Raw genomic sequence first — 27379 nt, 5'->3', positions numbered from 1 at the left:
TAAAAAAAAAATCTGTCTAGAAAGAGGCACAGCCAGAATATTCCATAGAAGCAAGGATGGTGAGACTTCATTGCACTTATTTGGGGCATATTATCAGGAGAGAGCAATCCCTGGAGAAGGACATCATGCTTGGTAAAGTAGAGGGGCAGCAAAATGACGACCCTCAAAAGAATGAATTGGCACCATGGCTACAGCAATAGCCTCAAATATAATCACAACTGTGGAGGGTGGTGCCAGGCCAGGCAGTGTTTCATCCTAATTAGGATTGCCGTGAATCTAAACTAACTTAACTGTACCTACCTAAAAACAACAACTTTATTGGCTGAAACCAGAGCGATGGAGGTGAGTACAGTCCTGGACTTGAAGGTAACTAATAGCCATGACCTCAGGGAAGTCACCAGTCTTATCTGAGAAGGAAGCCTCGTCTCTTTTGTGATTTTGACTTTTGTTCCACATATTTCTTTATGTCGCTCCCAAACTATTGATCATTTTCAAAGCAGTAGGAAGTCGAAACTAGGCCCCATCTAGTTCCCCTGGTCGCCAGATCATGGAGACTGATGTACCCATAATACATTGAACTGCTTCGATACGTCTTCAATTTTCTTCCGTCTCCTTTCCTCTGGTCCAGGAGAGACCAGCATGATCATGGAGGCTTATTATAAAGAAATTTAAAGAAAATTTAAAATGATGTTTGTAGAAAAAGTGGCACAAAGGAAATTGTTCCATTATGACAATGACCTTGTTCATTCTTCCAGGGTGGCAAGGGCTTTCCTACAAGAAGTTCCTTGGAAAAGCCTTGTCTCTAGGTCTAGTTTAAGTTTCTGGGTCTCAAAGCTCATCAGGAAGTTTAGAGCATTGGTGGGCTCAGTATTCAAAAGACCCCACCAAACTCACTTTGACTCATTGCTACCCTATACGACAGGGTAGAACTGCCCCCTGTGAGTTTCCAAGATTGTACTTTTAACAGGAGTAGAAAGCCCTTTCTTTCTCCTTGGAGAAGCTGGTGGTTTGGAACTGCTGACCTTACCGTTAGCAGCCCAATAAGTAAACACTTTGACACCAGGGCGCCTTTCAGTATTTCCAGACCCTGCAATTTTGGTTCATTCCCCCTGCTTCCGTTAAAATGGGAACCAAACACAAGAGCCAGACCCAAGGGGCAAGGGAAGGACCCACAATAACCCAAGATTTCCTTCAAGGTCATTGGGGAGGTAATGTGCCAATGTTTGTTTGTTTGTTTGTTTGTTTTAAGTCCTGGTGGTACCCTGATTTAGCATTCAGCTGCTACCCCCCCGCCCCCACCAAATTGGTGGTTTGAACCCACAGCTACTCTTTAGGAGAAAGATGTGATAATCAGCTTCCATACGGATGGCATCTTTGGAAGCTCTACAGGGAGGTCCTATTCCATCTTATGGGGTCACCACGAGTCCAAATTGACAGGATGGCAATTTGTTTTGGGGAGTCCTTTGAAAGCATCAATGTGCAATAACACCCCAATCTCTCCCTAACCACACAAACTGTCAGAAATAGCCGCACAACGTTACCAGAGAAAATAAAGACAGTAGAAGGAAGGTGTATGCCAGTAGACATCCTCTTTTCTTTATTGGCTTTGACTGGGTCTTCCATGGCGTTCTGGGAAGACGTATTTTTTCTGCTCATAAGTTGGGACTCCATTTACATGGGGATATTCCAAAGCAAAAGGCAAGCTGCAGCATCAGTCAATGGCCTGCCTTGCAGCAGGCGACCTTGGAAAGCAGGTCCTCTAGAGAACTGTATGTTCTGCTGTCGTGGGAGAGGAGCTAAGAGCAGGAGTGGCTCATAATGGATGAACACAATAAACTAGTTTCTTGAAAACTGCCAAGGATGCCATGTTATAAAGAAAACAAGTGAACTCTCATTCACATGGGTCTTAATGTTTAGAGAGCATTTCTGGATTGATTCACAGGAAGCGTAAGCCAAGCCAGGTATGAGCCTACAATAAGTCAGCTGTTTCGATGGGATTGATTCTATATTCTTCAGAGATCACCCCAAATTCTCCAAAGGCAGTTAACACAAAGTATTTTATAACATCATGCTTGGTAGAGGGTTAGTAGAAAAAGAGGAAGAACCTCTTTTTCACACTGTGGCTGCCAACACTGGGCTCAAACCCAGCACAGACTGTCAAGAGTGGGTAGTGCTCCACTCATCAAAACCTAACAAAATAAACAAAGCATTATCTGAGGAGCCCTGGGACGGTGTAAACAGTTAATACACTTGGCTGCTAACTGGAAAGTCAGATGTTCAAACCCACCAGAGGTTACTCAGAAAAATGACCTGGTGATCTACTTCTATTGAAAACTCTGCAGAGCAGTTTTCTTCTGCCACATAAGGGGGTCACCATGATTAAGTTCAACTCTGTTGGCAACTGGAACAAGATTTTTTTCTAACCTACAGGCAACCTTCAAGGGTTCATGAGGGAGGGCAGGCGGGAGAGGGAGGGGGGAAATGAGGAGCTGATAGCAAGGGCTCAAGTAGAAAGAATATGCTTTGAAAATGATGATGGCAGCATGTGTACAAATGTGCTTGACACAACGGATGATTGTATGAATTGTGATATGAGATGTAAGAGCCCCCAATAAACATATTTAATTTTTTTTTAAAAGATAATGGCGTTTTCTCACGAATTTTTCAGTACCCCTTGTATTTAACTCACTGGCTCTGCTTGTCTAGAGAAGCCAGAATGTTTGATGTTGAGAGTGGTTCTAGAGAACTAAAATCATAAGGTTGCATTTTCTAAATTGACTCTCAAGTCTTATCAGTCTTAGAGTCACTGCTGACTGTCTCCACTAGTAAAGAGGACATGTGGTGGCAATATCAACACTCAGAATATCATCACAGATATCGAGTAATGGTGAGAAATGACGCTCTGAGTAATCACGTTTAATGCTTTTCTGCAACTTTTTCAGAATGAAAAGTATAGGGAAACTGGTTGGTTGGTCCTACCTATGGTAGACATGATGGAAGGGGGGAGATGGATGTGTTCAGGGCACACTTCAAGTGCTGCATCAAAGACCTCAAAGTTGCCATGTGTGCCCTGAAAGAAAGCCCTATTTTGTAGAGCAACAGACATTATATTGCGGAAAACCAAACCGATTCTTAACATAAAAGTAGCTGAATGACATCAACTGAATTGCCAATTTCTAAGGCATTGGTTAGGAAGAAACAGGATCCTAAAATTTGAGATGGGAACATGGGGGCAAATAATCAGGAAGCTGGAGACATTGAGCCCTTTTATCTATTGACTTACTCCTGCCAGCAGAACACACCTTCTTACACCCTTTCCACCCCCATCTGATAAAACTAACCCTGCTGTGCCGGATGAGTCTTGTCTGAACTATCACCTGGAGTGGCAGCCAACGGTATTGTCAGGATGATGTCAGTTCTGTTTGGGAAGGACTATCAGAAGCAATTTTCCTTCCATTGGCAAGGGTAGCATACACTTACAATCTCCTACTCAGAGTCTATCAATTACGTAGGACTAAGTCATAATTTAGCCCATGCCAACCTCGACTGTCTTTCTGTTCCTCAAGACATCACAGTGGTCGATTACACTGATGACATAATGCTGACCTAGAATGAAAGGTATATCAGTGACTGTAGCATTATTAGCAAGGCACTTGCTAGAGAATGATTAACCTGACAAAAATGCACGTGTCTTCCACCTCTGTAAAAATTCCTAGGGGTCTAGAGGTCTAGCGGTGTGGGCATGTCAACATATGCCTTTTAACGTGAAGGCCAAGTTATTGTATCTGGCCTCTCCCACAGCAAAAGAGGAGGAAATATGTCTCTCATTTGGATGTGCTACTGTTTGTCACATGACTGGAAAAGCTGCTAGCTTTGAGTAGCGGGTAGGGAGGGTCGGGAACAACAACAGAAAAATAGATAAAGCTCTCCCAAAAGATTCAGGCTACTGCACAAGCCACTTAGTCACTGTGATCATATGATCCAGTTGTTCCAGGGCTTGAAGTATCAATGGCAGTTTAGGGTCTTTGTCAGGTCCCTATTGATGAATAACAATGACGAGCCTTAGGATTTTTTGATAAAAATTCCTGCCGTCCTCTGCAAATAACTACTCTCCTTTTGAGCAGCTTTTAGCTTGTTACTGGGTATCCGTCGAGACCAACTGCTTAACCATGGTAACAAGTGACCATGCAGCCTGAGCTGCCCATCATGAACCAGGTATTATTGTCTAACTCACCAAGTTGTAAAGATGGACATGCACAGCAGCACTTCATCTTTAAGCCTAAGTGTATATAGGAGCTATATACTCAAGTCAAGCAGGACTTGAGGCAAAAGTAAGTTGCGTCAACACAAATGCACAGGGTCTCCACTCCGGGCACATTCCTTCCCACTCCCATTCTTTACAGATGGTGTCATGCAAAGTTCCTTATGAACCATCGACCGAGGATGAGGAGATGTGTGCCCAGCGTATAGAAAGTTCTGCACAATATGCAGACACCACTTGAAAGTGGATACCAGTAGGCACTCTCTGGGACCTACTTGAAGGACAGTGGTGAGGGAAAACCCTCTCAATGGGTGGAACGTTGAGCAACGCACCTGGTTGCTCATTACTTGAAAGAGGAAATGGTCAGAGTAGTGACGATATATTGACTCCTGATTTGGCGGGGTGCTCAGGGAGTTGGAAGGAACATGATTCAAAAGTTGTGACAATGACCCTAATTCTACTTTACAAATCTGGCTAGACAAGAGCATGTACATTGGTGCAAATTAGAGCTGGAAACACAGGGAATTCAGGACAGATAAACCCCCCCTCCCCCCTTGAACCAATAATGGGAATAACCATACCAATTGTCTTCTTTTCCTAGTTCCCCTTCTCATTGCCCAACAAACTCAGCGGCCATGCAGGCAGTCATGGAGGTGATGCACGGGCTCAGCAACATGAATTCCCACTCAGCAAGGACAACCTGGCTACCACCACTACGGAGTGCCCAGTCTGCCACCAGTAATGACCAACCGAGTTGGAGATAAGGAATCATTCCTGAGGGTGATCAGCCAGAAATTTGGTGCTAGATTGATCATATAGAACCGCTTCCATCATGAATAAGGCAACTTTTTTTTTCCCTTACTGGAATAGATATTTACATTCTGGAAATGGATTTACCTTCTCTGCACACCATGTTTCTGTCACAACTACTATATGTTTTTGTGATAGTTAAGGTTTATTGTGCCAACCTGGCCAATGAACACATGTGGGATTAATTGAAGGGCAGTTTAATTGAAGGGCAGAGAGATAAATGGCTTGGCGAGTTTTGCCTGTTTGGTCTCTTGCTCTCTGATGGTCCAACTAGTTTCAGCTGCCTTAGCTAGTTCTCTGCCTCAGCTGGCAAGGCTCACTTCCTGAGAGACATCCCTGAGGAGAAGCCACATGGACCTACCGTGATGCAGCCCTGGGTGCTGGAGCAACCGTGTGGAGACCCCTGCCAGTGCTGAGATGCTTATACACTCACTGATTTGGCTTTCCTCCTGTGTTCAGTGTCATTGTGTGTGTTTCGTGAGTTTGAGGAGGACTTTGTAGATTGACATCAGACATATGGGCTAATGTCAGATTTATGGGCTTGCCCTGGACTGGGTTGGGATGCTTGATGTATAATGACCCTTACATAAGACTCTCTCTTATAAAATGAATGTTCACGAATTTTGTTTCTCCAGTCTACCCAGACCAACACAGTTAGCATATAGAATACTTTGCTCACTGTCACAGTATCCTACAAAGCATCGGCTCAGGTCAAAGTACTCAGTTCACAAAAATAAAGTACAGCAATGGACCCAGGATCATGGAATCTGTTGCCATGTTCCCTATCATCCCGAAGTAGCTGGCTTGATAGGGTGACCAAATGGGCTTCTAAAGACACAATTATCGCACCAGCTAGGTAGCAATACCTTGCAGGGTTGGGGTCATGTTCTCCAGAAGGTTGTATATGCTCTAAATCAGCATCCAATGTATACTGCTATTTTTCCCATAGCCAGGATGCAAGGGTACAAGAAACAGTGGGTGGAAATGGGAGTTGCACAACTCCCTATTACCCCCATTAACCCACTCACAAAATGTTTGTTTCCTGTCTCTGTAACCCTATGCTCTTCTGGTCTAGGGGTCTTAGTTCCAAAAGGAAAATGCTCCCACCTGGAGATAACTCTCAATCTACTGAACTATAAGTGAAAAACACCCCCAGATACCTTGGGTCCTAATCCCTCTGAACCAACAAGCAACGGAATTTACTTGTATGTATAAGCCGAGCCAAATATCAGCAGAGGCACCTAATTTTACCACAAAAGCTGCACTAAAAATGTGCTGAAAAACTTGGCTTATACACGAGTATATACGGTACTCTACTGGCTGGTGTGGTTGATCCTGATAAACAAGTAGAAATCAGATTGGTATTACCCAAAAAAAGATTGATATTACATAATTGAGGTAAACAAGAATATGTCTGAAGTGTAGGAGATCATTTAGGATGTCTCCCAGTACTCCCATGCCATGCGATTCAAGTCAGTGGGAAACTACAGCAATGCAATGACAAAAGGACTACTAATGGCCCAGACCCTTTAGAAAAGCAAGTCTGGGTCACCCATCAGGCTAAAAACCATGACCAACTGTGGTGCTTCCTGGAGGCAAAAGGAATACAAAATGGGAGGCAGGTGAGCCAGTTCCTCGGGGGAAGGATGAGGCTTTCTACTCGTGTGAAGATTTGTAAGCTCAGAGACTCAAAGGACCAGGTCAACCTTGTCCTATAGGGTCACTATAAGTCAACATTGGCTTGAAGGCAGTGGAAGTGAAGCCCTAGAGGAATGATCATGTTCTCTAATACAAAATGACAATGATGCCTCTACAGTGAACCAGAGACATATATAAACCACAGTTGCAGTTGCACGAATGGATTTTGGACTTGCACTTAATTCTAGCCCAATCTAAGAACAATGAATTTTATGTCCCTGCGTGTGGGACTTGCACTTAATTCTAGCCCAATCTAAGAACAATGAATTTTATGTCCCTGCTTGATGCTTGCCCTCATGAAGAGATCAGAGAAGATATGGGTGCTATAGCAAGTGTGCTGGAGAAACTAGATGGGACCCTGTGATCAGAAATAGCATCTGGGGTCTTAAAGGCTTGCGTTCAAAGCAGCAGCTGTCTAAGTGAGGCATCAACGAAGTCCACATGGAAGTGGCCCACCAGCCTGTGTGATCCATGGATTATAAATAATGTAATCCAAACCTAGAGGGGATGACATAAGAATGGAAATTATGAACATCTGGTTTGCAGTTTCTAGATGGCAGCGAAAGCCCAAAATCTATTGGCAGAGTCCACACGTGCATTAAGCCTCAGGTGAATCCCTTCTGATCATAGTTGAGGGATATGCATAGCCCTGTTATCAGACAGAGAGCATTGTAAATTATGGCAGCTATAGGAGGTCAAAATGTAATATCATGATTTTATCTCCCTTTAGACACAGTTTAAAGCTGTTTCAGTTTAAGGAAAAAAGGGTGGGATGATTACACATGGAGTAAGCCCCTGGAGAATCCCTTCTGACTATGGACCAGGGGTGTGAACAGCCTTCCTAACATGAAGAATGCATTGGAAAGTGGATTGGTGCAGATACAGTTAGGTTCAAATTTAGGACCCTGTCACTTGATCTGTCTCGAGCCATTTAAAATTGTTCTGGTTTTTCATATTTTTTGCTCTTTTCAATTGGTTTTCATCTGTTTTACTTTGTTTTTCTTGCTAGTTTTTGTTGTTTGTGAATGTTTTTCTGTATAGGAAATCCAGGATAAATCTATAGAGATAGTACCTGGTTTAATGGTCCCTTGGGGGCATTGCAAGGGTACTTCAGGGGAGATGAGAAGCTAATAATGAACACAAGAAGAAACTATTCTAAAATGGTGGTGATGATCATATCTCTTCTTGACGTGACTGGACTATTGGATTGTATGATATGTGAATTATATGCCCATAAAACTGTTGGGGGAAGAAATGGGAGGTGAAAGAGGGTAGTTCTAAGGGTAAGCTACAACTATGTGACTAGTTGCAGATATGAAGTTTATAATTGTTAGGAATATTTCTCCCTTATGTGTGTGTGTTTGTGTATTAGGCCAGGTTAACTAGAGAAATAAACCCAGAAACACTCATGTGTGTAAGAGAAAGCTTTTTATCAAAGAGCAATTGTATATTGAGAAAACATCCTAGCCCAGTCCAGATCATGTCCATAAATCCAATGTTAGCCAATATCTGATACTAGTACATAAATCCCTCTTTAGACTCACTCAGCCACATGCAATGATGCCCAAATGCAGGAAGATCACAGGCCAATGGCTGAAAAGTCCTGTGGATCCAGTGGCAGTGGAAACATCTCAGCACTGGCCTGATGTTCCCCCAACTCTCTGGGTGTGGCTTCTCTGGCTTGTCAACAGGAATGTGTGTGGTCCACCTCCAGGAAGAAAATGAGGACGTTCCCAGAATCCTCATGAGAAGACCACACCCACAAGGAGGCATCATCAGGCTGTGGCCTGATTGACAGGCTAGATGCCCTAGACCTATTTATCAAGTTGATATGAAATTATGTAACTACCACTGTGTGCATCAGACATATAAATTCTTCCCTTATAAATTATAAGATGTAAATATGGCTAGTACATTTTCAGTTGTACATATTTGTTTTATCACATTAGGTACAAATATGATTTCATAATTGCCTTTACTTGGAGATTATGTATGGTTTAAGGAGATACAGGCAAGTGCCAAGTTCACTATGATGGTTACCATTGTGTGTTAACTTGGCTGGGCCATGATTCCTATTTGTTTGGCAGTTATGATAGAATCATCCCCATAAAGACATCTAATATAATTTAGCTTCTATGATGAGATCTGCTATGAGCAGCCAGTCAACTTAAAGGGAGTTTTCTAGGGAGTGTGGTCTGCTTCCAATAAATTCAAACACTCTGGGAAAGCTCTCTAGCATTTTTCTTGTTCTGGATCATGCATCTAGCTTGTCGTCATCTGCCCTCCTGTTCTTTGCATTTGAGCCCGGAGCCTGCTCTGTTGCCTGCTGTCTTCCCTGCTAATCTTGGATTCATCTATCTCTGCAGACAGCAGCCTGCTGTTAGCTGCCCATCTTACTTGCCAATGTTGGGCTTTCAGATCTGCAGCTACAGGTGTCCAGAGAAGCCCCCAGCCTAACACCTGTCCCACAGACTTGGAACTTGCCATTCACTACAACTGATAATCCATTTCCTTGAGAAAAATACATACATATATGTATATTTATATTATGTATTATATAAAATATATATATATAAAATCACTGTTTTGTGTGTATGTCTGTGTGTGTGTTTGCACATAAAATCACTGGTTTTGCTTCTCCTAGAGAACATAGACTCAGACACTTGCTGATCCCTTAAGGGCACCTTACTGGCTCCATCTCAGAAAATGTACAAAGCAAATGCATACAATGTTCAGGTCTAGAGTTTTTATTTAGTAGCCTTTAGTGCCGAAGTTCCACCAAGGATTTGGAAGGTCCCTCTTAGAGGCCACTTCTGACAGGACAGCAGCCAACAGCCAGCAGGCAGAGCATATACATAAGGCAGAAGAAGCCAGCTGTCCACAGATGAATGCACTGCAGTTGTTGAAAACACTCATGTCATTGACCAGTGTTCCCTCCGGAAAGTATAGAGGGTGCTCAGGCAGTGAGTGGAGTTGCCAAGGGTCCTCTCAGCCAGCAGGCCAGCGAGTGCACTGTGGAGGAGAGGGAGGAGGCAGCCCCAGCCATTGCTTCCAGCCCTGCCCCTTTGACAAGCACGGGAGAGAGAAGAACAAACAAGGGAAGTGACATCAAGGCAGCGCCGAGCAGCAGGTGCTCTATGTTTGCTCCCTGTCGCATGATGAGCTGTTCGCAGAAGGGCTCTTGCCAAGGGACTCTGCCCTTTTCTGCAGAGGCCAGCGTGCCTTGTGACCAGGCTAGGACTACAGAGTGGAGACCTTGGGAACCAGAACCCCCCGCCCCCCAACACTGATACCCCCTCCCTGTGGACTCCCTCCACCACAGCCCTTCTGGAAAATGAAGAAGCCAAAAATAAGTGCTAATTGGGAAAGGTTGGAGTGTCACACAAAACCAAGAAATAGAGCAACACATACCACTATACAAGTCCAGGGGAGTGCTCCAGAAAGTAAAGCACAGGAGCCAAATACAAACAAAAATACCGATTCAGAGAGAACGGGATCCTGGGGCCTGAGAGACACCACTCACAGACTTTGAGCAGATGTGTGTCAGTTACAGAAAATAGCCTCAACCCTACGATAACAACTACAGGGGGGCCTGTATTCGCCAGAGAAGCCAGCTCAACGCCCTGCCTCCGGGAGCCAGCAGATCAGGGTAATGTCACAGGCAACTCCTCACTTCTCCAGCTCCTTGGGAAGCCACCATTTGAACCTCAACCCACACCTACAGAAGGGTCTTCCTACAGTGGCAAGCCACTGCCAGGGTCAAGTAGGCATCTAGTCTGGCCTGGCCTCGACCAAGTTCAAATCAAGCCCCGGGCAAATGTGCTTACATTTTCTAGCCAATCAAGTGCCTGTCCATTTAAATTATCCCCGCAATTGTTTAAAGTTGCATTTCTCCAACAGAGTAGAACTGGATCTGACAAGGAGGAGGTTAAAAAGCAGAGGGTAGTACTATCTAGTACTTCCCTTGCCCTTCAAAGCTATCTAGTACTACCTTACCCTTGAAAGGAGAAATTATTGCATCTGCATATATGGACATACAGATACACATGCACATCCATACACACACACACATATACCTACGAACACACATATGCATACACACACACGCATACACACACACACATCTACAAACATGTACATACACACAATATTCCCTGATACTCGAAATTCTTTGTGAGCTCTTGCTGTGGTTACTGGGTACGTAGTCGAGTCAATGCTGACCAACAGCAGAATGAAGCACTGCCCACTCCGCGTCCATCCTCACGACCACTCCTAGGTTTAAGCCCACTTTGCAGCCACTTTGCCCATCTGTCTCGTTGAGGGGCTTCCTTTTTTCCCCCCTGACTCCCTCCTCTCACAAGCACGATGTCCTCCTCCAGCGTCTCCCTAATGCGCCTGAACGATGTGAGCGGAAGTCCTGCCATCCATGCCTCTCAGGAGCGCTCGGGCTGTACTTCTGCCAACACACACCTGTTCATCCTCCAACAGTCCAGTGGCGCATTGAATAGTTTCATCAACAGCATCTTTCAAAGGCATCAATTCTTCTTCAATCTTCTTTGCTCGTTTTCCAGTTGTCCCTTGCATAATGAGGCAATTAAAATCCCAGCACTTGGACAGGCACACCTTAGTGTTCAAAACGACGTCTTTCCCTTTTAACACTTAAGAGACCTTTGGCAGCAGGCTTGCCCAATGTAACATGTCATTCAATTTCCTCACTTCCATGGGCATTGATTGCTGATGCAAGTTAAATGAAATCTTTGACCATTTGGAACTTTTCTCTATTTATTGTGACGTGGCTTGTTGGTCCAGTTGTGAGGATTCGGGTTTTCTTTATGTTGAGGAATAATCTATATTGAAGGCTGCACCGTAGTCTTGGAGCTATGTCAGTAAATGCTTCGAGTCCTCTTCCCTTCCAGCAAACGAGGTGGTTTCGGTACATATTGCAGGCTTCTTGAAGGGCAATCAGCCTTCCTCCAATCCCCATGCTGTGTTCCTCGTCATACAGCCCCGCTTCGCAGGTTAGTTGACTAGCACACAGATTGCATGAATGTGGTGAACAGACACAACCGTGACACACTCGTCTGTCAATCTGGCATACAGTGGTGGCTTGTATTTGTCATCGTGTCCTGCCTAATCCTGCTAAACCCTTGAAAGAAAGAAAGAAAATGGACTGCAGACATGTGTATACTTCTAATAGGGGCTGACCATCTCTGCACACATTGAAATTTCACACACACACACTGAAAGTCCATCATGAAAATGAGGCAAGAATTTGACCAGCCAGGAGTCTACTACAGGCTCAGGAGCCTAGAACCTCGATTCAGGAGCACAGGATGTGAGAAATCCTCTGTGTATAGCTGAATCTCCCAGAGGCTGTTGTTGCTGTTGTTGGGGTGCTATAAGCTTTTGGGGGTCAGTATCTTGATCCTCCCGTTCTGTTTTATTTTCCTCAACAGTTAAAAATTAAGTTTCTACCCTCCTCCTCTCAGCAAGGCAAACAACCTCTTCAAAGCAGGAGAAAGAGGAGTGACACTTTAAACAGGTGTCCCAGGGTAGCTGTGGGGACTCTGGTGTGGTGGCATTCTGAGCAGAGGTTTGTGCACACCTTGGTGCCAGCATTTTATTAATAAAGTTCATTTGGGCCTCGACACCTCGGATGGATGAGACAGCTTCCAGGTGCTTCACACAGCCAGTCGGCTTCCCATAGGACGCCATAGGGTTGGGTGCAGGTTTCACCTGAAAGAAAAGAAATCCTAAGAGTCAGTGCCTTCTGGTGAAGCCCGTGCCCATTCTGTGCCCTGGTCACCAGCCTCTGTGCCGTCACGCCATCAGCTTGCTCTGGGGCCCACTCCACTTCTGATCACAAAAGCCATCTCTAAAGTCCACACCATCACCGGAGGACCTCTGAGCATGCTGTGAGGAAGCTACGCTCCACTCCTGCAGGGAACTGCTGACTCCCCACACTAGCCTTCTCTGGGCCTCCTCTTGTACACAGGGCTCAGTTCTCCTCCTCTCTCTCCCTCCTAGCACTTGATGCCTGGGGGGCTGAGGGGCTGGGGTGGGGAGGGTCGGGGAACAACACACAAACTTTTTGTAAGGAGCCAGAACCACTGCCATTGAGGGAGTTCCAATTCATGGCAAACCCAAGTGTTACACCGTGAAGCCGCTCCATCTGGTCTTCTCGGCTGTCATCCTCACAGAAAGATTCCTGGTGGCACAGCAGTAAGGCACGTGGATCCGAACGGAAAAGTTGGCAGTTTGAACCCTCCCAGCCGCTACTTAGGAGCACAGGCCTGGCAGGCTGCTCCTTGACGATTCCGGCCTATACAGCCAAGAGGCAGTTCGACCCGGTCACAAGGGGTCTTTTGTGCTAAGAGCCAAAAAAGCCACTCAACAACCACAACAGCTCAGACTGTGAGACTGCCCAATATTGCTGACAGCGCTCTTCGAAGAACCAAGAATTGGATGCGAGAAGCCTCTGTGACCGCAGAAGCTACAAGGGGAAGGGCTGGCTCTTTATTCACTAGTAGAGGAAGATGCCGGATGTTGCTCTGTGTGCAGCCTGCATATCCTGGCCTCATGGGTACCTGCGGGTCACCAGCTCTTCCTGCATTCCTGCCAGCCCTCAGCAGGGCACGGTGCCTAATGTGTGCACACCCCCTACCCACGGACCGGTCCAAATGCTGATGCCACTAACAAGTCAACTACGCAGAAGCCTCGTGAAACATGGGGTGGGCAGAAGGGTCCTCCTAGCCTGACCATTTCATCGGTCCTTCAAAAAAGCAGCTGTCCCAAGAGGTCACTGCCCTCTATTTGTTGCTCTTATCAGTAGCTTCCGGTCCGACTCAGGATGACCCTATGCAGGGTGGAACAAAACACTGCCCGGTCCCACAGGATGCCTGCAGCTGGCTGTGGGTGGACAGACCGTTTTGTCCCAGGGGTTTTCTCTGGCCGATTTTCAGAAGTACAAGGCCAGGGCTTTATTCTGGTCAAGTTTAGTCACGGAGCACTGTTGAAAGCGATCGCAGCTGCACGTGAAATGCATTCACTGGGATTTGAAATGGGGCCACAGGCTCTGCAAGGAGACTCTGACCCCGGCCTGAGTCTAGGGTAAGTGAGGGGGGTCTGTTTTCTCCTAATCCCAGCCTACCTCCCGGGGGTCTACTGCTGCCAATGGCCACAGCAGGCTCCTTGTTCCAAAGACAAGATGGCAGGCACAGACCTCCCCAACCCCAGCACGACAGCAGACATTCCATGGGCTTCTAATTATATTCCCACAGGAATCTCTACCCACAGGAGTGGGGGGGAGGGGGGGCAGGCCTTTCTAAATGGCATATCCACACCCCCAGATACCCCCATCATTCCCAAACCTAAGAAGCCAGGAACAGAGGCAGCCCTCTGGGCGGGGACGGCAAGGCTGGCGATGCTGCTGCTTTCTCAGCAGCATCCCTCTGGGCTACACTTGTCACAGCTGCCAGTACCGCCCGCCAGAAGTGCCCGCATCTGCCTCGTCTCAGGGACTGCCTGCAGGGTGCAACAAAAGTCTCTCATCATAAACTGGGGGTACACTGAGGCCCACAACACCCGTCAGAAACTGCACGCCAGGCCAGCCAAGCTCAGAACAAATACAACAGGAATGCAAACGCCTTTTGAAATACAGAACCATTTCAAACCCCAGGTCCCTGCGCTCCTCTGAGCCAGCATTGCGCCCTTCTAATTAGCCTTTTTAAGTGCAGTTGGAAACCCATTTCTACAGATTTTATTCTTTTTATTTTTGCTGTCCGTTTAATTCACAAGGGCTTGTCTCGTGGATGTGAAAACCTCCCACTTGGCTGGGATCATAAAAAGAAGGCTGTCAACAGGAGTATGGCACTGCCTGCCCTCTCCTTCCTCTAAACGCCCTACCTGACTAGAATCATCTGGTAAAAATAGCCTGGCTGGTATGTTCAGGCGCAAAACCACAAGATGCAATCAGAGGATTGCAGGTGTGATCCTAAGAGGCAAGTGCCAAAAACCTGGTTTTCCTCTTTCTCTCCAGTCAAGCACAAAGCAACCCCAGGTCACCGCTCAGCCACATCCGGTTCCAGTGGAGGACACACCGCAATGGGGATGAGCTACATCTAAGTGGGAAAGATGACTAACTGGGAGCGTAAGATCACTGTGCAGAGAGGGAAGTTCTAAAAGCACTCACCTGAACCTAAAATTAGCCTTCACACTCCTGTCCTTTCGTGACCACTGACCTGAGACTGCACTCTTAATATGCTGTTCGGAATGGGGGGGAAGTAGGTAAATGCTACAGAACAGCATATAGGTTGAATAAAAGTGATGATTTGATATGTAAACCCCACCTAACTCAAAATCAAAACCTATTATTTTAAAGTAATGTAGTGTTAGCCATTTAATTTTTCTAAATCATTCCTAAATATCCAAAGTCATATAATATCCCTTCTAATCAAAAATAAAGAAAATTACTTTTGTCATTAGCAATCACCTGCCCCCACCACCAAAAAAAAAAAGTCACCACCAAAAATAAAGGACATAGGACATGAGCCCTCTTTATACAAAAATCATTTAAAAAAATAAATTTCACAGGTGTATGTACTCACACACAATCCAGTGGATACAGCTAGATAATGTAATTAGGCATAATTTTGTTTTCCCTTCCTATTATCTGTATTCCCTATAACATACATGACAGCTACGATAAGAAAAACTGTTAATCAGCGTGCCTAAATGTTCACTCTGTGCCTAAGAGCCGGAGGGGTCCTGGACCTCAGGGCTCACCCTCCCCCAGCTTCACTTCAACCGTGACAGCACCAACGTCTACAACGACCAAACCCACTGCTGTCGTGTGGAATCCGACAGACAGCTGCCTGGGATAGCTTTCTAGGCTGTCAATCTGTACAGAAGAGACTGCTACCTCTTTCTCCTGAGGGGTGGCCGGTAGGTTTGAACTGCTGGCCTGTCCGCTGGCAGCCAAACGCTTAACTCATATGCCTCCTGACTACAAACTGATCCCTGACATTCAGTTCTTCCAGACCAACAAAGAGTGCCTGAAGATGAAGCATGCGGAAAGCCTGCGGGAGACCGTCGGAACGGACCGTTAGAGAGGCTTCCTGCACAACGGAAGGCTGAACATGAATGAGTTACCAGCATCAACATACAGGTGAGGGGGGATGAGAGAGAGATTAAGGAGAAGACACAGAAATCAGTGAAACGGAAACGAGGACCAGAAAGAATCGAAGGAGAGGCAAGCTGGAGGTGATGAGATGTCTCCCACACAGAGGCCGCTCTGCCCACGCTGACCTCCACCCTGCCACTTAGCTGGCAGCACAGCCTGCCCTCCCCTGCCCTGTCTCAACCAGGTGTCATGGATGAGAGCCTGTGCCTCAGGAGAACTCAGGCCTCACTGGGGACACTGGGGAAGACATGAGAGACCACGATTTCAGAACAGAAAAGAAAGTCGCGTAGCCAGCACAGGTGACTGCTCGCTATCCCCAAAGAAAAAGGCTGCCCCAAACCCAGAACGTGGTCAGACAAAACAGTTCAGGAAGCTCTGGGAATCTACACCTTTGCTGGGCTGCAGGCGTGCTAACAAGAGACGTGACACCTGCAGAGGCCATCTGCTCAGAACATTGTTTACAGAAATGTGTTTGAATGTCAGTAAGGAATACCTCATGAGATTTCAGGAACACCACACTCGGCAGAAGGAAGCTCGAGCACCCAAAGCAGGACTCTGGCCGGCCGGGAGAGGGAAGCCCTGGTGGGTGGGATGGGATATTGCTAACAGTTGCTGCTTGGGGAATGGGGGTCCATGGGATAGACTCCCCCGGGAGCAAAAGCCACCATGTGAAGCGATCTGCAGTGACCAAGGTTGAGCAAATGAACCCACTGAGGAAGCCAGACTGCTGTGAACCAGCAAGAATCAAACAGACGATCTTAGGCAATGAAAACAAGAAAGCACGATGTTTGTGGCGGCCTGAAGATTCAGCACCTCGGTCCGTTGACCAGAAAAACACCAGCGTGTTTCTCCTATTTGACGGCTAACTCTAAGGCCGAAGGCCTGTCCAATCATGTAGAAGGTGGGAACAAATTTTTATTATTAAAATTAAGAGAATGATCATTCGGGAGGGAAAAGAATGACAAGAGAACCGTGACTATACACGTTGCAGCTGAAAGGATAATAAGAGAACATTATGAATAGCTTTAGGTCAATTCATTTGAAAACTTGGATGGAATGGACAAAACTCTAGAAAACCAATAGCCCATCAAAACCAACCCAAGAAGTTGGGCTGCTAACCCCAAGGTAAGCACTTTGAAGCTTAATTGTTCATTGGCTGCTTCTCAGGAGAGAGGTGAGGCTTTCTACACATCCAGTGAAGATGTGCAGAAGAAACCCATGGGGCCACTCCTCCTCTGTCCTCCAGAGATACTGTGAGTCAGAATCACCTCAATGGAGTGAGTGTGCGTTTTGAGAAATAGTCCTACCACTGTTAAAAGAGGGGAACACCAATAGTTTTAAAAGATTTTCACATGAGGAAACGTTAGGGCCAGTTCTAGAAACTTCCAACGAACATTTAAGGAAGAGGTAATCCTAATCTAATACAAACTATTCCAGAGAAAAGGAAAATAAGGAGCACACCGCAATTCATTTTATGACGCCAATAAAACTGTTATCGCAGGCTGAGCAGCTGGCTGACCAGAATATTACAGGAAAATGACCAGCTAATTTACATCATTAAGGGAGACAGCAAAATTAACAAACTGAATGCAACAATGGATTTAAGAAGATAACAGGTCCACACTCACTCTATCGCAGAAATGTAGTGTGTTTAACATTGAGAAATCAACAACTCTAAAGTTATCACCTTAACAGATTTTAAAACGTACTCGGTACTCTCAACAAGGCTAGAAAAGCACTTAATAAAATGGGACATCCATTCATGAACATTTCAGGGGCTGCCCAAAGAATGAACAAGTCTCTCTTCAAAGCAAGGACGGCAAGACTCCAACTTCCCAGGTCTGAGCTGCATTTCCTTCCACTATGCGTAAGGTTGCCACGAGTCAGGCAATGGCGACTAACAGTAACACGATTGCGAAAGCAAACCGAGGCCCTACGTGCAGGAGGACTAAAAGGAGACTCCCTACGGCGAACCTAACTCTCAGCTGTCACAGGCTGAACACACACCCTTGAAGATCAAGAGCGTCACAGGCCGACTGTCGTCACCACTTCCGTTTAACAAGGATGCAAAGGCCGGGACTATAAACGGACTGAGGAAATAAAGGTTTAAGGATTAGGGTAAAATTAAAGGTCTTGTTGCCTCAGGTTACATATAAAGCATATAAATGTGAGGTTCCGTATGCATATTCAATACACACATGCCCATACAACCCCACTCCCACGGAGTGGATCCTGACTCACAGGGACCCTACAGGACAGAGTGGAACTGCCCCCTATGGGTTTTAAAGAACTCACTGCCATCGAGTCTACAGGGTAGACTGGAAATCTTTACAGGAGTAGAAAGCCTTCTCCTTCTCCCACAGAGAGGCGGCTGAGTTCGAACTGCTGAACTTGTGGTTAGCCAGCCCAATGAGAAACCCACAATACCACCAGGGCTCCTGTTCATAGCCACAGGGAAGAAAAAAAAGGATAATTCTCTATATTCCCACAATTAGGAAGAAGAGTTCTGTAAATATCCAAGAGTAGTTCTACTTTGTAACACTTGGGAGAGCCAGGAGTCAGGTTCAACTCAAAGCAATGTCCCTCCTCTTGAGTCTTCCAGCTCTCATCTCTAAACTACATTCACCCCAGTGTTTACACTGTAGAATCAAGCATAATCAAAGTACACCCCTCACGCCTCCCAAAACCCACAGCTACAATCCTCATGTCAAGCTCGGTATCTGAAACCCGCTCCCACTTTTCCCCCCGTGAATCTGATTTCTCGGTGTGGTCTGGTTGAAGAAATTCAAACAGAAGCACCTCTGTGCTGGCTTTCTGGGTGCTTGGTAGTGGATTTTGAGGAGGGGGTCAGAGCAGACCCTGTCCGGTGGTGCAGAACCCCTCAAAGACCCCAAGGCTATGCACTTCGCCCAACGTAGAGACCTAAGAACGCCATGGACGGTGTAGTGGTGGTGGCCAAGGCAAGCCGTCTCATCAGCCTCCTACCCTGGAATCCACCCCTTACCTGTATTTGATATCAAACACTGTGGAGTCCTCATCCTCATCTTCTTCTTCATTCAGGGGGGCCATTTCCACCCGCTCCGCGGGAGTGGTGATGATGTCATACTTCCGGGTCTTCTTTAACCTCTTTCCCGACCTGCAAAGGGAGAAGACCTGCCATGAGAACACTGATTGGAGAGAAGGGGCCAGCCCAGAGCTTCACCAGGGAGAGCCTGTCACACACAGCTGGTGCTGAGTTAGGTTCCCTTAACCACGGGTTAACTAAGGGTAAGCACGGGGCTGCCGTGCCCACGCAAGTCACTGACCACGTGGAGATTTTCATGGAAACCCAACAAGGTGGCTAGCATGAAAGTTGAACTGAAAATCCCGCTCATTCATTGGCATGCAATTATTTAAGATGGAATGAGAAGATCATGGAATTGTTCCATAAACTGTCTCCATGAACTGTGGGTTCCAGCAGCTGCCTCCATTATGCGGCTCTCACGTTTCAGAATGGAAGAGGGAGACTCGTCACTCATTCAGTTATCACCTGCCCCATTCTGCGTGCAACGTCACCCGGATTTTTATGTTACTTTCATTTCTCCCCAAGCTGCCGCACCGTGGGAGGAGTGAAGCTCATCATGGGATCAGTATCTTGTACATTCAAACGTCGGCATCTCTCTCTGCAGCCGGGGACTTGCTGTCACCAGTCCTGTGACATGCTCCAGTATACATGTGCTCCTTAATAAATATTTTATGGTCTCCTTTAGAAATAAATAAACTGGATAATAATGGCACTTGTCCTTCTCCAGCCAGCCAGGAAGATGAAATGAGATGATGTGGTTAACGAGCCCATGTATAGGAGACGCTCCGCCACGTTCACTCTCACTTTACTGTCTAGGACTCAGGGCTCCTCTCAAACTATGGCCCGCCGAGGACATTTATCTGGCCCGCTGGGTGTTTTTGCCCCATTTGTTTATTTACTTCAAAATAAGATATGTGCAGTATGCATAGGAATTTGGTCATAGTAATTTTTTAAACTATAGTCCGGCCCTCCAACAGGGCTGAGGGACAGTGAACTGGCCCCGTTTAAAAAGTTTGAGGACCCCTGGTCTAGGTAATAACAATAAAACAAACACATAAACAAAAACCCAAATCTATTGCCATGAAGGAGTTCCAGTCCACGGCAGGGCCACCTGGTACAGAGTGGCACCACTCCACCATGTTTGCTTGGCTACAATCACTCCGGAAGCAGGTCGCCAGGCCTTTCCTCTTCCACGGTGCCCCTGGGTAGGTTGGAAATGCGAACATTAAGTTCATAGCCTAGTGCAAACTGCTTGTGCCACCTGTGTAGGCAGGTGCTTCTGAATATCCATGGGGAAATTCCATTATCTTTTCATTCCAGTATTCCAGGAACTTGAAGCCCCCTTTTATATTCTCTTTCGGATGGTAAGTCATTAAATTGTTTCTAAAGGTGGCGCTGGGTCCCAGGGGAAATGGTGAGGCACAGGGTAGCCTCAGTCTCAGGTGTAAAGCACTGCATGGTAAGGACCCACATTTATCAAGGCCTGACGGATGAGTTGACGATGCCACCTGGGAACAGTGCTATCATTACAGCCACGGGCGCTGCTATTTCTCTGCTCTCTTGGACTTTTCCCGTCTTGTTTAAAAATGTATATTCTCTGGTACCCCTCCTGTGCAAATAAGCTTATATTTTTATGCCTCATCTTCCTCGCAAGGGCTGACTGGTGAACTTGAATCGCCAACCTGGTGGTTAGCAGTCCAAGACTGAACCCACAGCACCACCGGGAGGGCTCCTTCAATGGGGGCACAAAAGAATAATATTCTCTCAATGTTCTTCTCAGAGTGGAGAGCACCTCACGGATACATGAGATCCCCGTGTCCCCAAGGCAGGGAGACTTATGGTGACTACAATCCCTGACCAGGTCCATGTCCTGAGGGGAACTGCAGTCCAGAATGGCTCTCACGGTCACAAGAAAACAAGACAATGCCCCCAAAAGTGTCCCCATCCTCAAGCCCTGATGTGCCAGGTGGGTCACCGCTGTTCCAAGAGGGTACTTGGCTTTGCCATGGAACAGGACTTGCCCCTGTTCCCCGTGGCCTGTGTCTGGCATGCCCATGACCAGAATACATTTGAACAGACACAAGGTGCCTTGGGAACGGGAGGTCTGGTGAGTCTGAGTGCCTGAGGCACCCCCCTGAGCACTACCTGAGGCTCTCCACCACTGGTTCTCATCTTCCTAAGGCCGCGGCCACCTCTACTATAGATCTTCATGTGGTGGTGACCCCCCCAACCATAAAATGATGTGTGTTGCTACTTCATCACTGTCTTTTAGCTACTGTTCTGAATCAGGCGACCCCTGTGAAAGGGTCGTTCAACCCCCAAAGGAGTTGCGACCCACAGGCTGAGAACTGCTGCTCCAGACCAAGGAGTCAGGCGCGCTGGTCATTCTTTGTCCAGTATCATAAAGCAAAGGCTGATGGGCACTCCTCTTGTATACTTTGAACACGCAGTTCCTGAGGCAGGAACCGCTCCTTCTAGTGGAAGGTTCCAGAGATTCTGGCTGCAGCTCAGCCTCATGCAGTAGACGGGTGCGCATCACACCTATGAAACTGCCTTCTTTACTCCTGAATGTTTATAGACTCTTGTGATCTGAAAATTAACTATAGAGTTGTTATTACTAAGCTCTGGCTCATGTTAAGGATGTGTGGTGATGCAGTGAGTTAATCACTGGACTGCTAACTGCAAGGCCATCAGTTCAAAGCCATTACAGGCACTATAGAAGAAGCATGAGGCTGTCTACTCCCATAAAGATTAATAGTCTCAGAAACCTCCAAGAGCAGTTCTACTCTGCCCCATAGGGCTGCCATGGGTTGGAACTGCTTTGATGGCAGGTTCCGGTTTGTGACCCACTGTGGCCTTACGTATAACAAGGCAACATTGCCTGGTCCTGTGCCATCGCCATGAGCACTGGTGTTGTTGCACCTGTTGTGTGGTACTTCCCAGTCTGTGCCCCTATCAGAATCATATCAGGCTACGTGCTCTTGTAACCCCTGATGTTTTTCTTTCTTTTTTTTTTTTTAATTATTTTATTGGGGGCTCGTACAATTCTTACCACAATCCATACATACATCCATTGTGTGAAGCACATATGTACATTTGTTGCCCTCATCATTCTCAAAACATTTGCCTTCTACTTTAGCCCTTAATATTAGTTGCTCATTTTCCCCCTCCCTCCCTCCCCGCTCCCCCCTCCCTCATGAACCCTTCATAATTCATAAATTATTATCGTTTTTCTTGGCAGATTCTCAGAGGCAGATCACTAGGCCTTTCTTCCTATCCCGTTTCCATCTGGTAACTCCACTGAAACCTGTCCACTATGGGTGACCCTGCTGGCATTTAAAATACCGATGACATTCCTCTCAGCATCCTAGGAACATGCAGGACACCACAGGACAGCACACTGACTGTACTCATGAACCCTTACACACTTACCCAGGGGAGACGCTGAAAATAAACATCGGCTTCTAGACTGCTGTGGCCAACCACGCTTCAGTGCCCATAGGGGTTGGCCAGCCTAGTCAAATATATGCCCTCAGAAAATCATTTGAAAACCTGTGATCACACCAGAGGCCATTAGCTCAGGCTCTACCACTTTTGATGTTATGAGCAAAGAAAGTACATGTCAAACAATCAGCTCTGTGAGACACAACACCCTGCACAAAACAAAAGCAATTCATGGTGCCTCATCCTTGGGCATGTTAATAAGGGGAAACTGGGATGTGTGAGAAGTTTAAAGACGCAGGCACGTTCTTAGCAAAGGGGTCCTGGAATAGAGACCTGGGAAGGGATGGAAAATCCTGCTGCATTAACAAGTGCTCTGTACAAAGGATGCTAGGGAGGCGGTGTGGGGCTCTTTGCACCGTTTCCCTCAAATTAATAGGTCTGCCCTTTCTGCACTAGCTGTGCACCGCTGAGAAGCTGGGTCACATGGGCACAGTCAGTCAGCACCTCCCGCTGACCTTCAAATCCCAGAGCCTGATTTCTGGGATCAGGGAAACGTGCCTTGCTGCTGCACAGAGTGAGAGTGATCATGAGATAATGGAAAAACAGACCACTCGTTGGTTGTAATTGCCGTCTTTATAAGAAGAGAAGAGAGACAGACACGTTCAAGGTCGATAGCTTTTCGAAGATGAAGGCAGGCATTGGAGAGATGGAGCTACAAGTCAAGGCACGCCCAGGGGTTGCCGGTCAGCACCAGAAGCTAAGACTGAGGCGTGGAACAGAGTCTTCCCTTCAGCCTTCAGAGGGCGCGTGGTCTTGTCCACGCCTTGATGTTAGGCTTCCAGCCCCCAGACCTGGGAGAGGATAAATTTCTCTGGTCCCAAGTCACCCGGTTTGTGGCACTTCCTTATGGCCTCTAGTCCTAGGGACCGATTAGAATAGATGGCAAATGGTCACCTGCGGTGAATCTCCAAAAGACACTCCCCAGGAACAGGCCAGGGCAGAGTGCTTTATAGAAAGGGGGGGCGGGATCCACTGCCTTGGGGGGCACTGAGCTCCCGTGTAAAAATTGTCAATGGATAATGGTGGCAGCCGCAAAACATGATAAGGGAGACTATGGCAGCAAACTGTACATGTCAACAGTGTTGAAACAGAAAGTGCTTTATTACATGGTTTAAACCTGCCGAGAGAGAAGAGAGAGAGAACCTTTTCTTCTTAACTAGAACACACGTATTTAACGAAACCGAGTAGCTCGAAACGCGTCTACTCTGAAAGGTGACCCTGGAGGAAGAGTTTGTTGACTCAAAAGGACGTTCAACAGGCTGGGTCAGCAAGAGGGTTCCCAGTGCGCTGCACTCCACTGCCTTTACAAACCAGCAGGCCACTGAGTCACCAGAGGAGCCAGCCAAGTAGACCAACTTAGAGAGAGTCTGCCCGGCCTCCTCCCAAGAAAAACAAAGCAAAACAAACAGAGCCGGCAAGGTTAGCCAGTATTCCAGCTCAGTTTTAAGGTGGAACGCTCAGAACCATCAAAGGACGTCCAGGCTGTGAGGCTGGAGTCTCCGTTCTGCGATTCCTTTGCCTGTGTCCTCTGGACAAGTCACTCGCTTGAACTTCCTCCTCCTCTGGGGAGCTGGGGCCCTGGAGAGAAGGCCTCTGAGATGCGGCAGCCATATTTATTCTGTGGTGCCATCGCGCTCCCATTTCTCCGGCAGGGCCTTGCCCGGACGCGGCAGCCAGGCCGCCCTCTTTACCGCGGGCTGCCCCAGCAAAGCCCCGCAAGCAGTGGATCTAAACAGTGCCAATGCTCCATCTCTGAGTTCTGAAGCCTGGAACCTGAGGGAGAGGGTCAGCCGTGCTCACTGATACCAGGCTGGCGGTAGAACCTGTTCCCAGCCACTCTGGTAGCTCCCGGTGCTCCTCGATTCCCGCTGGAGAACATGGGGTCCTGCCTGTGGTTCTCTGGGACTCTGCCTCTTTCTCTTTCATAAAGGCATCAGTCCTAAAGGATGAGGCCCCACCAATCTGACCCCATGTTAACCCAACTGATGACATCTTTTAAAACTCGATTTCCAAATAAGGTCATGTTCACAGGTAGGGAGGGGGCTTTCCTTTCTTGGGGGGGGGGGTGGGGTGGATACAGTTCCATCCATAACACCCTTCTTCTGGATCCTACCCTCCTGTCATCTCCATGCGTGAGCACCATCATCATGCCTGGGCAGGGCTGCATGTGACCCGGCGGCCTGAGTATGCTACTAAGAGCCACCACCGTGGGGGACAGCCATTCGGTGCCAGCTATTTTCTTCAAATTCCCACGGCAGCCTCTGCGTGAGTGTCGCAGTGACTGCGTGAAAGCAGCGGCCAGCGTGTGTTGAGTGACTTCCCTGCCACGGCAAGTGACATTCACACTCACACCACAAAACTGCCCATGCTCTCGACTCTCCAACGAGAGGGCATGGCACTCGGCTCAGACAAGTGAGTGTCCCTCACACCCAGTGGTCTCTCAGCGGACACCGCTCAGGCAGCCACAGTACAGCTGCCAGTTCTTTCTACTGCCATCCACGGCCCACGGGGAACATGGAGCCACGGGAAAACCACGCCATGCTTTTAACAATACCGAGAGAACTTTGTGGGGAACAAGATGATTCTAACATTCTCAGAAAAATAAAAAATAAACAGAATAGAAGAGCCAGAAACCATTCTGAAAGGGGGGACAGAATAAAGGGAAAGAGGCCTAGCTAGGTAGTAAAACATGCTCACAAAAGAGGAACTGTATGTGGTGTGCTGTCACACTAACAATTACATGCTGCAGCAAAAGAAAAGCCCAAAACCCGAACCCTCGGCCGACAAGCCGATGCAGACTCATAGCGATCTTACAGGAGAGGGTAGAACTGCCCCTGTGGGTTTCTGAGCCTCTCGCTGGTTGCAGGAGTAGAAAGCCCTGTCTCTCACCCAAGGAGCTGCTGGTGGTTTAAAGCTGCTGACCTTGCGTTAGTAGCGCAATGCATGACCACTACACCACAGGGCTCCTAAGTAGTCCAGAAATAAACCCAAATAAAATTGGAATCTAGTATAGGATACATACGGCATTTCAAATGTTGGAGCAAAAATCAACTATTCAATATCTTGTATTTGTAGCCATCCATAATTCGTCTTTTATACTAGAATAAATTAGATGAATCGGTGACATACATAGAGTACGTTATACTTTGAAAGCAGTAGAAGAGAACATGAGGAAAGTCCAAAAGCCATTTTTTTAAAAAGGATGGTAACTTCAAAATTATTTTTTTTAATTTTAGGGAAGAAAATAAAAGATACACGGCAGCATAAGCTCATTACCGCTTTAATATGTTAAGTGTTCCTACAAATAAACAAAAATTAAGTACCACAGATGGCTAAAAAGACCAGTTATCTGTCAACAAAATGTTAACCAAAAAATTATTGATTTAAAAAACATCCTAATTTTTAAAATGAGCAAAAGCTACCAAGTAGGCAATACATGCACACACCACAAAGCTACAAATGGCTTTTCACCATAACGAATGTGCCCAGTGGTCAAGTTCATAAGAGAAATGCAGCTTCTCTTATTTCACTTACAGAGATTCCCTTTTTCACTTACAAATGTAATTAAAAGCAAAATATCTGAAAACACCCTGTTTGCAAGGATATGGGGAGACAGGTTCTCTCATTAACTGTTGACGGAAGCATGAATGTTGACAACCTATGGAGAGAGTGGCTTAGCAATAACACCAGTTACAGAGGCATAGGCCTTAATCTGCACTTATATTTCTAGAAATGGATCCCACATGTTTCCACATGTATGAAATATGTCCACATGTGTGAAATGACATCTCTCTGTCCATTAATAGCAGACCAACTTAAATGAGCAACCATACATCTCTATCATGTTTACGAAGCTAACACAAGCAAATAAAGCCATTTTGTAAACACTGAATGATATACTGAAATATACAAGAAATAATCCCTCGGCTCTACACGTTGTTTCCTGGTACAAAGCAGGTTGAAGAGCACAGCACACGTGTAAAGACTGGGGAGGCAGCCACATGTAACAGAAGAACACTGGACCCCTAGCTTTTCCTATGTACAAACACCAATGCAAAATGGAGCACAGATCTAAATGTAAAAAATAAATTAAAATAAATGTAAACGTTAAAACTCATCAAAGTAAAACAAAAGACCTTACTGCCAGGTCAATTCTGACTCATCGGAACTCCATGGGACCAAACAGACCTGCCCGATCGGGTTTAAGCAATGCTCTTTCTAGCAGCCGACCATCGAGCCTCAGAGGGCTGGTGCCTTCGAATTGCTGAGCTCCAGGTGAGTCCCGAGCGTTTTACCACTGCACACGCAGCTCCTCCTCAGAGGAAAACCAACGTAAATAGTCATGACCTGGAATTAGGAAAGAGCATCGTAAACACAGCACCAAAAGCAACAGAGGAAACATTACGTAAGCGAGGCGTCCCCAAAATTTAAAGGTGTATGCCTCCAAGGACTCACTAAGGAAGCGAAGAGATGACCCAAAGCCTGGCCAAAATCACCTGAAAAGGACTTGTATCTAGAATACGAAAGGTCCACACTGAAAGAATGTAAAGATTCTGGAAGCTCCTTTACATATAGAGAACTCTTACAATTCAATAATAAAAAGGCAAATATTCTAGAAGGAGTTGGGGGTGGGGGTTTGAAGGAGCAAACAAAATGATGGAAATTTCTCCCCCAAAAAATATTCTTAATGCAACAAGGCTCAGCATCATCAGCCACTGTGGTCGTTCGGTGCTCTGACATGGGTTCTGCCACGCGGCAGCCCTGTGCACAATAGAACTTGACCCGGCCCGGCCCTCCGCTAGCCTGACAACCACTGTGACATTCAAGTTCATTTTCACAGTCACGTGACAATCCCTCTCAT

The 27379-nt window shown here is 46.6% G+C and overlaps 1 protein-coding gene across 1 annotated transcript in view; it reads right to left on the bottom strand.

The window, feature by feature from the left end:
* Positions 1–12363: 12363 nt before the first annotated feature.
* The window catches only part of FAM174B (family with sequence similarity 174 member B), a gene marked incomplete at its 5' end in the record, with an annotated part of 25449 nt that continues 10433 nt past the window's right edge, over positions 12364–27379 (bottom strand). Inside the window, 2 exons of the mRNA XM_004709889.2 lie at positions 12364–12505; positions 18955–19086. Of these exons, the coding sequence (XP_004709946.2) occupies positions 12502–12505; positions 18955–19086 (136 nt within the window). The remainder of the gene's footprint in view (positions 12506–18954; positions 19087–27379) is intronic.

Source organism: Echinops telfairi, unplaced genomic scaffold (genome assembly GCF_000313985.2).
Source record: "Echinops telfairi isolate 266 unplaced genomic scaffold, ASM31398v2 ScPeMD7_7409;HRSCAF=8447, whole genome shotgun sequence".
Taxonomy (NCBI): domain Eukaryota; kingdom Metazoa; phylum Chordata; class Mammalia; order Afrosoricida; family Tenrecidae; genus Echinops; species Echinops telfairi.
Note: the sequence above shows the minus strand (reverse complement) of the source record. Positions and strands in the feature narration are given on the sequence as shown.